The sequence below is a fragment of the Mastacembelus armatus genome, chromosome 17, assembly GCF_900324485.2.
Source record: "Mastacembelus armatus chromosome 17, fMasArm1.2, whole genome shotgun sequence".
NCBI lineage: Eukaryota > Metazoa > Chordata > Actinopteri > Synbranchiformes > Mastacembelidae > Mastacembelus > Mastacembelus armatus.
Window position 1 is genome coordinate 10,572,167 of NC_046649.1, and position 13,321 is coordinate 10,585,487.

Here is a 13,321-nt window from a genome sequence, read left to right on the forward strand (position 1 = left end):
CAGGATAGCAAAGATGACACTGCTTTGTGTTTGACTGACACAACCTCTCATGTGCTGCAGGTTGTGTTGGTAAAAGTTGATAATACTAATTTTAGTATTACCAACTGCAACTGCACTGCAATGCTCAGGTGAATCTTTCAGTGACAGTAATAATGGATGAGCCCAAAAAGATTACATCAGTTTATAAACCTAAACTCATATCACAATACTCCAAATGGTATCATGCTCACATTTAAGTGTAACACCACTGTTGTATTAACAGCTGCTGTGTCAGGGAATTTCTACTAAATGATACAATGCAAAAATTTTAAATGTCGTGAATTTTGCCTCCTTTGTGCTTAAGGTTATTTTTATTGATTTATATGTCTATAAAACAAACCAACAAGTGGATTTTTGTGGATTCTGCTGACGAGGACTAGCACCATGTTTATACTAGGACCTGGTTTTCAAAATTTGCAGTCAGCGCCGGTGTCTAATTTCCTACAGGTGAGAGTGGTTTTCCACCTATTTGTTCACCTTTTGTTTTCCAACTGAGTGGAATCATCTCAGCAAACACACAGCTCAACGCCATCCCTGCTGTCACCACACCAGCAGCTTGTTGTTCCACCTCTTTGTCAAGCAAATACTTTAATCTGTCAGCAACAATATGGCCTTTTTTTTAAATAGCCTCACAACAATGAACCACTAGCATGTAACTGGATATTTCCTGCCTAACGTTCTTCATTTGTTCTTAATGTTTCATGAGTTATAATGCCTTCAACTCTTGTTTGTAAAGAGCACAGCTGTCCTGCCGCCAGCCCGCTCCGCTTGAGTATGCCTTCATCGCTTTAGTTTTATGGGCTGCATCAGTCCTGACTCACAGTTCCAATGCAAATTAAAGATATAATTGGTTAACAATGTCAAGGCAAGAGTCATATGATCAGTTAAACTATAATTGACCTTAACTTGAATAAACAGAACCTTATAAATATGTATAGAGGGATGTACAAATACACAAATATTGTTTCTTTTTTGTTTTAAGCATACAGCGTATTTGAACACTCCTGTAGGTGTCTTCAAAAGAAGACCTTGCGATGAAATACTGTAAAGTACTATCAAACCAGTTTTTCCACACATGGCTCCTAACTCTCTTTGTTAATGTTTACCCTTCACTCCTCAGTTTGTACACACTCAGATGTAGGCACCAAGCCACTCTGGGCTGTTACACAGTGTTTCCAGCATGTTGCAGTGTTGTTAGACCACATCGACCTCAGTGAAATAAAAATAAATGCTTGGAGGAAAACTCCAGTGAATGCGGTAAAACCCTGCTTTACTTTATTTGGCAAAAAGTATCAAACATAAGTAAAGAAGACAGTGCTTAGTAGAAAACTAAGTGTTTATAAGCTCATTCACTTTCATAAATGTGCAGGGGGAGTCATTTAAGGGGCTTGGATTTGAGATTAGAGAGAGAGAGTTTGATGTTTATTGTAACTCTCTATCCATAGTCTTAATGAATGGTTCATTGCAATGGCTGAAAATCTACATATTAGAGGAGAAGTGTCCCATCAAGGGGATTTCAGGGCTTAATCTGGGGAAAGTGATACTTGCAGAATGTCACAAATATTCAACATGTCAGAACTTTTATATTATACATCTCAGAGGTCAGGCTGTTGGAAGTGTCCCGCTGCAAGATATGTGCAGTGTCCTATAATGTCTGAGCTGAAATAAATGGATGGAGGTGATTTATTGCAGGATGGCTGGCAAGGAGGAGGAATTAAACAAACTGGGGGTCCAGTGGAAAATAAATGTCGCAGGCAGCTCAAATATAGAACATATCCTGCAAAGTTATTTTCACTTAGTGTCTAAGTTGATGAAACCTATTTTTCCACTCCAGAGACATCAGGTCGAATTTTACCATCAGGTCTTTTTTTTTTTTTTTTTTTTCTTGCTGAAAAATATTTTATAAAAATTCTGTTGCAATCTAGGTCTGGGGTGATAGTTTGGTTTCTATGATGTTTTTTCATTGACAGATTTAAAACATTTTTGTGCAACATAAACACAATTATGACTTTGTTGTATGAACATCTTAATATTTTTGGCTCTGTAGTTATCCAAGTATCAGAATCACAGAATTTAAGCTACATAGCAACACTGCTACAATTAATATATGTCAAACTTTATATTATAAATGCAAAAGTAATTGTTTATCCTTTTATTAGCATTTGATAAAAAGATGAACATTTACACATAAAATAAGAAAGAAGAAATAACCTCAGCTCAGCTCTGTCTGACTCCAGGATATGTTGCTAGAACAAAAAAATTGGATTATGCTCAGGATGCTGAGACATTCTCCAGATGAAAATGATCATTGTATTTCCTGTTCTTTTCCGCTAGAGGCTGCTGTGTTGTGAAATGTGGGCAGAGCGCCTGTCAGGAGGATGTGTTTCAGTTTCTGTGATGGATCAGAGTAGAGGAAAGAGACCTTGGCTGGACTTTGGCTCTATGAGGACTCATATTTTAGGAAGATTATAAATGGTTTTGAAAGTTATTCTGGCACATTGTGAAATACTGTTAGTATCTCATGTGAGCCTTTTCTTGGAAATGTGACATGTTGGACTGAACAAAATGTAACATTATAAACTCTCACCTCATTAATTGTCCTAAAAACTCTTTAAAGATAAGCACTGATGTGCACTAAACATTATTTAGGACCAGCTCCAAAATAGACACTTTAATTTGATAGTATGGACAGTAATAACCTCATGTCTGTCGCAACAGACACTTCCTGCATGCTCCTCCCTTACTTTTCTAAAAATGAGATGTTTCCATCCTTTACTAATCACCTCTTCTCTGAATTATTTTTACAGGCACTTATTTGATGGTGTCAAACATTTAACACTGCAGATGGACTGTATAGTGGCACGACAAGAGAAATCCTAACTCATACAAAGGAAAACCACATATAAAAACAGACAAAATATCAAAGTATTGACTAGTGCTATTGTTGCTGCTGACAACATGGATGGCTGGTACATGAAGACACAGTGTACACACACACACACACACACACACACACAGTGTACACACTCTCATAGCAAGACATTTACTTATTGAACACCCTGAAGTACTCTAATTTAGTACATTGTAACAGTTTTTTAAATTTAACTTAATCTCCACTACTTTCACTCTCAACCCTGTCCCATTCATGCTGCTCCACTTTCTCATGCCATTCTCTGTACTCTCTCACTTCATGCAGTTTGCTGCCCCCCCCCCCTCTCTCTCTCTCTCTCTCTGTTTCTCTCTCACTCTGTCTCTCTCTCTCACTCCCCATTCTAGCCACCCAATATCCCAGCCCCTCCCCTCTCTCTCACACACTCTCTCAAGGGAGATAGTGTTGTTGTTTGTTGTTTTAAGCCCGGGTTTGGTCCCACCACTCTCAGGAGAGAATGGAAGTGAGAGCAAAAGTCTGTTATGGTCTGCTGACAGGGACTACATGGGACGGCCCACTCCAGGGAGCATCTGATGGGATTCTAACACTCTTTCCAGCTCACTTTTTTTCCGGGCTGAGCACAGTGTGTTGGTGAAACAGCATCATAGAGGCAACCCTATCCTCAAATGGACAGCTCTGTATCAAGGTTGTTGGACCTGATTTTTTTAAAGACAGAAAATACCTGGGGCCCCTTGTTGAGGAATTCGGTTTTGTGAGTTTGCAGCATATTTGGAAGAATTCAACCTTGCTGTTTCCTATTTAGGAGTACGAGGAGAGAAAAAAAAAATACAAGCGAGGCGTTTATTTTGGCACATCTGTGGTGAGCCGAAAGGAGAACGATTGAGGAATTAGTCCCAGATGAGCACTGACAGCTGACACCATCCTCAATTTCACTTGATTTGATTCAGCCCCATACTTCCACTGTCAGTGAGATGATATGCTAACTCACTCTGTGATAGGTTTCTAACAGCCAAGACTGTTTTGCCTTTTTAGGCCATTCACACACATGCACGCACACACTCACACACACACTCTAACACATACTGAGCTTTGAACCTTTTTGATTTTTCCTTTGCCACAAAAACAAATGGACATACCATAATCGTCAGGACCAAAAGCTGACCTGCAAAATTAAATTTCCACTTTGATGCACTTAGGTCTGTTGCTTCCACACTGAAATGGAAGTGAACTGCTTCTAGCTTCTAACTTTTATTTATTAAGTACAGGAGGGGACTAAGCAGGCCTGACTTACTGTTGCATTCACTTTCATTTTTGTCCTTACCAGGTGCAGCTGTTGAGACTTGTGTTTAGCTGTTTTGCATCCTGACTTTGCTTTGCATCTGTCATTCTTGGACCTGTTTTTCCTGCACTCGTCTTGTCAAAGGGACCTGTCTCCCTGTGCCGCAGACAACATAAAGGAGTTTTGGACCATTCTTCTCTCCGATTTATGACAGCATGGGGGTTTTAATCCACCTGCAGAAATTCACTTTCTTCATCACTCATCTTCCAGAGCTGCTAGTTTGAAGCTACTTTGAACTAAACTCTTTTAAACCTGGCAATAAAATGATGAGCAAAGACCCACGTTTTTTAAGGAAGATGCACGGAAGCTTCTCCACCCGCAGGCACTCATGCATTGGGTACGTATCTGGTTGTGTGATTGTAAATACAGTTTCTAATGCACAGAGAAGGCAGCATTATACAGGTGTTTGCAGATGTTCAGGAAGACCTGGAAAATTGATTTCATTTGCCCTTTTTGTCTTTTACAGTGATGAATTATAACGAGCGGATGGGGAACAAATTGATATGTTTTTAGTGGTGTTGTGCAGTGTTTACCTGGTGGTTTTGAGTTTTATTCTGACTCTGCATTTGAACGTTATTTTGTTGTATTCTTGTGATCAGTATCATTTAGATTACATAAAAGAAAAAAATTATTTAGGGTAGAAAACATTTTGGCATGGAAATTAATCTTTGCAGTTTTTTGCCACACAACAGCGATAACAAACAATATTTTATGGTGAGTTTGCGCCTGTGTGCTGTTGAAACTCCGGACTCACTTGAATACACCAAAAACAAATGCTAAATGATTCAGTATGCACTGGTGAAGCTGGTGGGTGTTACTGTTGATGTGCCGGGTGCTGCGTTTAGCGGTACAGCCCTCAGGGTGGCATGGTAGATCGATGGCTCTGTCTACTGATGTACCTTCTTTGGGGTCAATGGACGTGAGCCAAGCTGAGGCGTAAGTGTTAGGCACGATTTGGGCGTCATGTGGTTCAGGACATTTGGCTTTCATAAGAAATATTGGTGCACTATGTAAAACTGCCGATAGAAGCAGCAGATGGAACAGATTTGATCTCTGTTTTTTATTTTGTCCTCTAGGAAACAAAACAGAGGAAGTAAAATACTGTGTAAAATGGACTCTCTTCCCAGAGCTGAAACATGGTAAAATGCTCCCTCATCAACACGGTGATTGATTTAACTGTAGTTAACTGTAATTTGAATTGTGTAATCACCAGCCTGGAAAAATGTAAAATCTACTACAGCTGGCATGAGATCCCTGCAGGACACATCATTATGTAAGTTTATAGAGGCTAAAAAAAGAGACTTAATACAAACAATACAAGAATACACCCAGAGAAGAAGACACAACCTATGAATATACACACAAGAGGGATCTGGAGGTCGACATAACTTAGTATTGCGCTGTGTAACGTATCATTAAAAAAAGACCTAAATGCCACATAGATTTATAAAGAAACATGCTTTTCTTCTTTGCAGTGAAGGAAAGCAAACATTTCAGGGCACTGGTGAAATTATTTTCAGTGCAAAGTGCAGTGCGGCAAACTTTATGAACCCTGGGCATAAGTCATGTGCCTCCGGAGTGTCATCCGAACTCCTCCAGCTGTGAGCCTGTTTGGATCATATGAGGAGATCAAAGCAGGAGATTTTAGACCACAGACAGAAATACTGAAGTGCAGAAGGGAACAGAACAGGCCTCTATTCTCTTATTACCTGATTTGTACATCAAGTTTCCTGGCTGAAGAAAACAGTGCTGAAGTCAGTGCTGGGACCTTTAGATCAAAGAAAAGTTCATTTTTAGTGCCCAAAACAACAGTATTTTTTTTTTGTATGATAATTGTGATGATACCATTGATGTTGTGTGATATTTGTGTTACAGCAGTATGGTGCTTGCTAAATTAAAGGGTTTAGTTAAATTCTTTAAATGACAACACCCACACCCCGAGACAAAGCTTTCTCTTGTAATCCGAATGTGTCCATCACAATAGAGACAGCTCTTTATCCTCACTTGTACTAACAGTACCAGGGCACTATTCATCCTGCCCTGTGAGTAACACACACACAACCTTCTCAGCAATGCTTTTTATGGCTTCTCTGGCAGTGTGGCACGTCTAAACAACGCAGTCTCACTGCATTAAGCCAAACATGCCTGCAGATGGGAGCTCTGATACTCTTAGAGTATCACGAGAAGACGGGTGATGCTGTGATGGTCTTTCGTAGAAATATGTGAAGTAGAGGATGATGGGAACACACAGAGTGAGGTGAGACTGGAGAGCTGGGTTAGGGCCTAGAACATGATGAGCTAAAGGGTGAAAAGAAAATAAAGGCTATTTCTGAAGTAGACAAAAGCAGAAAGGCGGATAGTGATTGGGACTGAGATAATAATGAGGAAAACAAAACAAAAAAATTGAAACCACAAGGGCAAGGAAACCATGTCAATGACAGAGGTCCCAGTATAGCCCTCAAACACACACAGATTTGTCAATAGACCCTGTGTGGCTGTGGCTGTGGCAGGCAGGTTGCTGTGTGTGCGTCACTGCTGTACTCCATATTTTCGGCATGACTGATTTCCCCAATCGCCTCCAGAGCCTCATCGATTCCTGAGGCTGGCAGTAGCAGCAGCAGCCAGCTAGCCTCAGAAAAAAGACATTAGTTGTGTGCCTAAGCTTTGTTTAATAGCAGTCAGGATAATTGTTCATTGTAACCACTAGAGGGGGAAACTGTCTAAGTTATCCTCAGACAGCAGTGACCTCCTGTAGCCCAAATAATTATTGGATGTAGGTTTGGTGGATTATAATTCTATTTTTAGGCTGCTGGGAAAGGGGACATCTATCACTAATTAGACTTTCACAGTGCCTTAGGCTTTATTTTGCTCTCTGTGTTTGTATTGACCATGTGCCTGAATTACATCAAGTTATTTTTACTTTTTTTTTTAAACTTCTACTTCAGATTGGTACTTTCACACTCTTAAACTCTCTTTCCTACTACTACTCCTGTCTACTCTATATATATAGTACTCATTGCATGTAATGACAGAGAAAGTGTAACCAAGCTACTGATATGTTGCAAATTATTCCTTATTTCAGATACATGTGTAATACATTGAGTTTTTGAGAAGTACAATATTCCCTTTCAGTTTAGGTTTAGTGTGAGCACTGAGCACTGAGCTCACCTCCAATAGTTATTTTTAAATTTAGATTTATTTAGCAGTCCCATAAAGGTTTGGTACTACGTACATGTATTGTAATGATAGGTAATTTAGTATCACATGATGCCAGAATGAGATAAAAAAAAAAATTTCTTAATTAAAGAAAACTATAGTTTAATATCTGCACAACACTGGTGTATCATGAATATAACTAGTCTCATTTAGATCTATACATATGTAGTATCCATGCACAAAAACACATGTACCCACATTTATAGTACAGTACTACAGTGCAGTAGGCCACACTACACCATGGGTTGCAATGTAAAAGGTCCTTGAATTTTTTTCAGGGGTGAAATCGTGACGTGGCTGCTGTGACTGAGCATCTCATTGCTCTTGTATTTCCTACAAACACTTCCCTGCTGAAGAAATGGCCACCTGCCATCTGGGTGTGCACACAGACCTGAATGTGTCTGAATTTGTGTGTGCAGTAAATGTTTGTGTGTGTGTGTGTGTGTGTGTGTGTGTGTGCACGCACCCACGTCCCTTTAAATGTGCATGCCTAAGTGAATTCCCATATGTGTGTATCCTGGCCTTTTGGGGGCTGCATGTGTGTGTGTGTGTGTGTGTGTGTGTGTGTGTGTGTGTGTGGTGTGTATATGAGCATTTGCATGTGTGCGTACAAATCTGTCATCCACCCAATCCCCAAATCAGATGAGCCCCAAACCCTGCCGTCATGCTAGCAGATGGCAGCCTAATGAATCATGAGGAGCCACACTGATAGCCTTTACTACAGTACACGCTGTAACATGACGTTTGACATAGTTGAGACTCAGTTAAATATAGGCCAGTCCCAGCAGCACCCAGGTGCTTTGTTACATACACAGTATTTTACACGACATTTGTACCATGAAGCAATTGCTTTCAGTTCGTTTGCTTTTCTCCTGCACTGTGATAATCAGCTTCCATTTGAAAAGAACTATAACTGCTTAGCGCATTTAAAGACATAACATACTTGACGTACCTGCTTTTATTGTGTTTAATGTAGATACTGTACAATGTCGGATACAAAAAGTTACTGATCAAGTGGGAAAGAAGTATAATTTTTAAAGGAGGAGGTCATTTTTGGGAATCTGCTCTTCCTGGAGATGATTTTACAGATGGTGAAAATTGGCACCCCTGATCGTGTGAATTTGTATGTGTATGTGTGTGTGTGTGTGTGTGTGTGTGTGTATGTGCGTGTGTGCCCTCTTCTTCTGCAGCTGCTTTTTTAACCTCTTGAACTCTGCTCTGGTCCAAACGTACAGAAAGTTACTTTAAATTCTAGCGCTCTAGCAAGTTTAAGAACATTATACGTCATTTTCCATGTGATGATGAAGTGCTGTAACATTTGGGGTTTTAATATATTTTTCTGAGTTTGATTTACTGAGGTTCTGATGCTTTTGCAGACACTTGTGAGTCAAATCGTCTTTGTTTTTATTTATTATGCGACCACACAAATGTTTTCACTGGCATAACATGAGGAAGGCACCATATGCTCTTAACAACTGCATGGATGAATATTCAACGTTCATTAACCCACATGAGCACATTTGCTAGTCCTTTCCCAGTAAATGTCAAAAACATCATATAAAATGGATCTCAAGGAAATCAAGTTTTCCTGTACTTGGAAACCTCATCCTCCCCTGATTATGCAATCACAATGTTTTGTTTCATCGTACCTTTTCTAACGTGACTGTTTGTGGACGGCACGATGGTGGAAATGAATCATTGTCAGGAAGCTTTACAAACAAACCACAAACAGACAGCAGGTCCACTGACAGGCGGCAGCCCTGACATACGGCTACTCACTGACTTCAAAACAGCTTGTTATCCAGGAATGCTCACCAAGCCTCCATGTGGCCAACGCGTGATGTCATGAGGCCCCGCGTTGCACAGGATGGACTGTTAAACCCACAGCTGAGGGGTCAGCCTGAATTTATGATGCTTCACTGTTTTTAAGTTTTTAGAGATTACCTCGCCACACCGTCCCTGCCTCGGCATCCAGCGCTCCACAGCACGACACGGTGAAGATGCTGAGCAGAACCAAACATTTGATGTCTGTTGTTCATCAAATGTCCACTCTCTTCCACCACAGTGATGCAGACACATGGTGCACTGTGAAATCCTCTGGTAGGCTTCCAACCAGTGTGTGTACTGTATGTGCATGTGAGTGTGTGGGCATCTGCGCTTCAGATAATAAGGAAGAATGCTCTTAAACCATTTTGTTTAAGAACTGCATTCCTCTAACTGCACATGAAAACAATTTTCCTGTCATAAAAACGTGTCAAAGGTTCAGACTGCCGTAAAGTTTAATCAACAACACCCCTTCATCCGGTTTGCATGAGGATGGTGTTAATCCCACTAGGGATAAATTCTTGTTTTATAAATCCAAAGTCAGATCACATGGCAATGTTTGCAGAGTATGTATTCACAAAAGATAAATCTGATTGCAGGACCAATAAAATAAAAACACAGAGGGGTTGAAGAATTTAGTGAATCCGGTTTGACAGCGTTTCTTCATCAAATCGTGGACCTGATCGTAATTCTGTTCCTGCTAAACTCAGATAGCTGTCATTTAATTTAATTTAGTCATATGATTGGATTTATGACATGTTACAGCTGAATTCAGGCTGCAGAAAGCCATAATATACAACAGTAAAGTTCAGTTTGTGGTTATGATTCGTCCTGTTTGTATCTGCACCTCTTTAGTTTAGTTTTAGAGGGCAAACATCATTTATAGGCAGTTTATGTTGTATATCACCAATGTAAACATAAAGTTGAAAGATAAAACCAAGCAAACGTTTTCAGATATGCAATAAGAAAACGTTAATGGTTAGGTGATCAGATTAGCCTTGAGATGCATTTTGAGCTTCCTGGCTTCGACAGAGTGGCCTGGTGGTGAAGGTGCCCACCGGGCCTCTGCTGTGTTTCCACTCATATTTTCTTGCATATTCTTTTTCATTGGTTCATTTTCATTGTTGTCTGTCTGCCTAATATTTGTGACTTCAAAATGTTGAGATCATGCTATTGACTGATTTGCCAGTTGAATTCAACCATGTCATACTGCAAAATGCAGCATAAAATGACAGTCCATTTATAGAGAGGTTTTTTTTTGTGTGAGGACCCAAAGACAGCACAGGAACCTAGTAAATTTATCAATGATTATGATATCCCATTTCAATAGGTATTCTGTTATACTTTTCCCAAACAATCAATAATAATTTAATGTTTTATTTTGGGTAAATTTTAAACAATTAACATAATCTGCAACTTTGGCTAGAACTAGGATTTGTTTTGAAACTAGCAGGCAAACTAGCAGATTTTACCAGCTATGGCTAGAGTGCTATATGGAGCCAACATTAGCTCCATGAGTTGACAGAAAATGCTTGTGCTCTGACTGCTGTCTTGCTTTCCTATGATAAGAAAGTTGCATCCTAACTAGATGATTATCCGTGCACTTCTAGAAATCTGCTGTGCTCATACTGCAGTGTAGCACACGGAGAAAAAAACCCATAAGAGCATTTGACTTAAGTCTGTCTGTCTGCTCAGCTTACATTCTTGTTCATATTTTAACAGTGTGTTTTCACTTTATTTTACACAAACAAAGGCTTTTAGGATAAGGACTAACCGTGTTTCGCAAACGTAGTACTGTGTTGCCTCGGGCTGGTCAAGTATCAAATTTACCAAATGCAATAAGGAGCAAGACAGAGCTGTTTAGATTAACATCCAGGACGGGCTTCCACACAGTGGGGAAACTATACATATATTCCACTTGCAAACTCTGCTTGTTTGGTGTGAAACCTCACAAACTAATGCAGTTTTTGGCTTTATAAGAAACACTTGTTTATTGCAGCGTTAATTAGCCAAATATGCTAAAGATTGTATCTTACTTCAGGATCAGTAAACAGCATTTAACCCATTCCCTGCTTACATGTCTGTCCCTTGTGTTTTTCATTTTGGAAAACCTAAAAAAGAACTTCAGAAGCTGAATATTGCTTTTATCACAGCCCCATGCACACTGCTTCAACTCATGGAGAGATCCATAGCTGCCCAGCTGAGGTTGTCCACCTTTGATTGGACAATTGGAGGGGTTTACTAAATGCATATGCTAAATGATAAATACATATCACTGAAACAAGGAAACACCAAAGCACCCCCAGCAGCGTGCAGAGTCACGGCTCCTGTCTCATTATGCTGATCTCTCGTCAAACATTTCCCATGTGAAGCACACACAAGGTCGACCTGTCAGAGTTTTACATTTACTTTTCACATTTCTGGTCTAACAAAGTACACAGCCCCTGGCTAAGGGTGACCTCGCATGCTAGTGCCTAAGCCTGTGTATGATGATGTACTGTATGCAAGTGTGTGTGTGTGTTTATAAATGTTGTCAGCAAGCTGTGTCCCAAGAGCTACTTACTGTAATACCCTGTCATACTCATCCTGACATCAATCTCTTTACCTAACATAGGGGAGGCATACCTGCAGCACACACACACACAGATACACACTTCATCTGGACAGGATAATGGTACTGCACCCAAAGTGCGAGTACTGTTGTCCTCTGTGTGTGTGTGTGTGTGTGTGTGTGTGTGTGTGTGCGTGTGTATTCCTCACAGAGAGAAGGAGGAGGTTAAATTTGCTGAAACATTTGGGGGAAGGCAGGAACCTGATCCCGCCCCTTTTCTCAGCTCTGACCTCACTCTGTAACTCGTTCCCCCTTGTGTGTGTGTGTGTGTGTGTGTGTGTGTGTGTGTGCGCGCGCGCGCGCGGGGGGGGGGAACGAGTAACACACACACACACGTCCGTCACATGCCCACACACTTGTTCAGTGACGCACACGCACGAACACACACATGCACACACCACACAGACCCCCTCAATAAGATCGGGGGCGCTCGGACAAAAAGACCGAGCCCAGGGCTACTGTGGCACAGTGGAGAAGCGGAGCAGGTTTGCCCAGGGAAAGGAAAGGTCCCTGTTCTGTGATTAAAGGTGCGGCAGCCAGAGGAGAGAGAGACTGAAGGAGCTGTCAGACTGAAAAGGAGAGGGGGGAAAGGGCAGCAGTGTTGCGCCACATTTAGACCCGGACAAGACAAGGTGTACACGGGAGACCGGTTAATGGAGCTCAGCTGAGACTCAGCCTGCAGAGCAGCAAAGAGTTCAGTGCAGCTCTCACAGCAGGAATCCAGCAAGGATTGCGCTCCGTTTGCGCGCATATCTAAGAGACAGCAGACTTTCACCAGCAGACAGCAGCATGTTTTAAAGCGCTCCGGGTCGTCCTGGCTCTGCGCTGGAGCCACTGGTCCTAGAGTTGGTGTCCACTGCTGCCAGAGGTAATGAGAACTCCTGGGAAGCCGAGGAGAGCCGCGCAGCCCGACAGAGCGACACAGACGAGGAAGCGGCCCGGGTTTTCCAGGGATGAGAGCGGCCACAAGCTGAGGAGAGCCAACAGAGGGAGATCAGTGGAGCGGCCGAGAAGAGGAGGGTGAGGACGACTTAAAGAAAGTATAGGCTAAAGAAAGATGAGTGTGCCGACGAACTGTGGGTTCTGTTACTCCGTGGAGCGGAGTATCACTGTGCGGAGTGGGAACATATGGGGATCCCCCTGCGCTGTCAACAGGCCTATTGACATCATACAGAAACGCAGGCGGTAATTAAGAGCCATCTCATTTACACTCTCTCGATGCTTTTGTCTTTCACTCCTGCTCACTGTCTCCTTTTTGTCTGAGACATGCTGTACACACTGTACACCGTCCTGCACATCGTAGGCCTGCAGAACAGGCAGTGCAGTGTATGAAAGTAGGCGCATGGATCTGTTGGCAAACTAAAGTTTATTTTATTTTATTTTATTTATTTATTTATTTATT

The 13,321-nt window shown here is 41.3% G+C and overlaps 1 protein-coding gene across 7 annotated transcripts in view; it reads left to right on the forward strand.

Moving 5' to 3' along the window:
- pde4ca (phosphodiesterase 4C, cAMP-specific a) overlaps positions 1-13,321 on the forward strand; it is a 43,680-nt gene that overhangs the window by 5,760 nt on the left and 24,599 nt on the right. Inside the window, exon 1 of one of the 7 annotated variants that reach the window (XM_026314426.1) lies at positions 4,012-4,605. The exons of 4 other annotated variants lie outside the window; for them this stretch is intronic. In XM_026314426.1, coding sequence (XP_026170211.1) covers positions 4,532-4,605 — 74 coding nt within the window. In that variant the 5' untranslated portion in view covers positions 4,012-4,531. Of the gene's footprint in view, positions 1-4,011; positions 4,606-12,291; positions 13,105-13,321 lie in introns of those variants that run through there. 2 more of the 7 variants (XM_026314423.1, XM_026314424.1) reach the window with 2 other exon arrangements.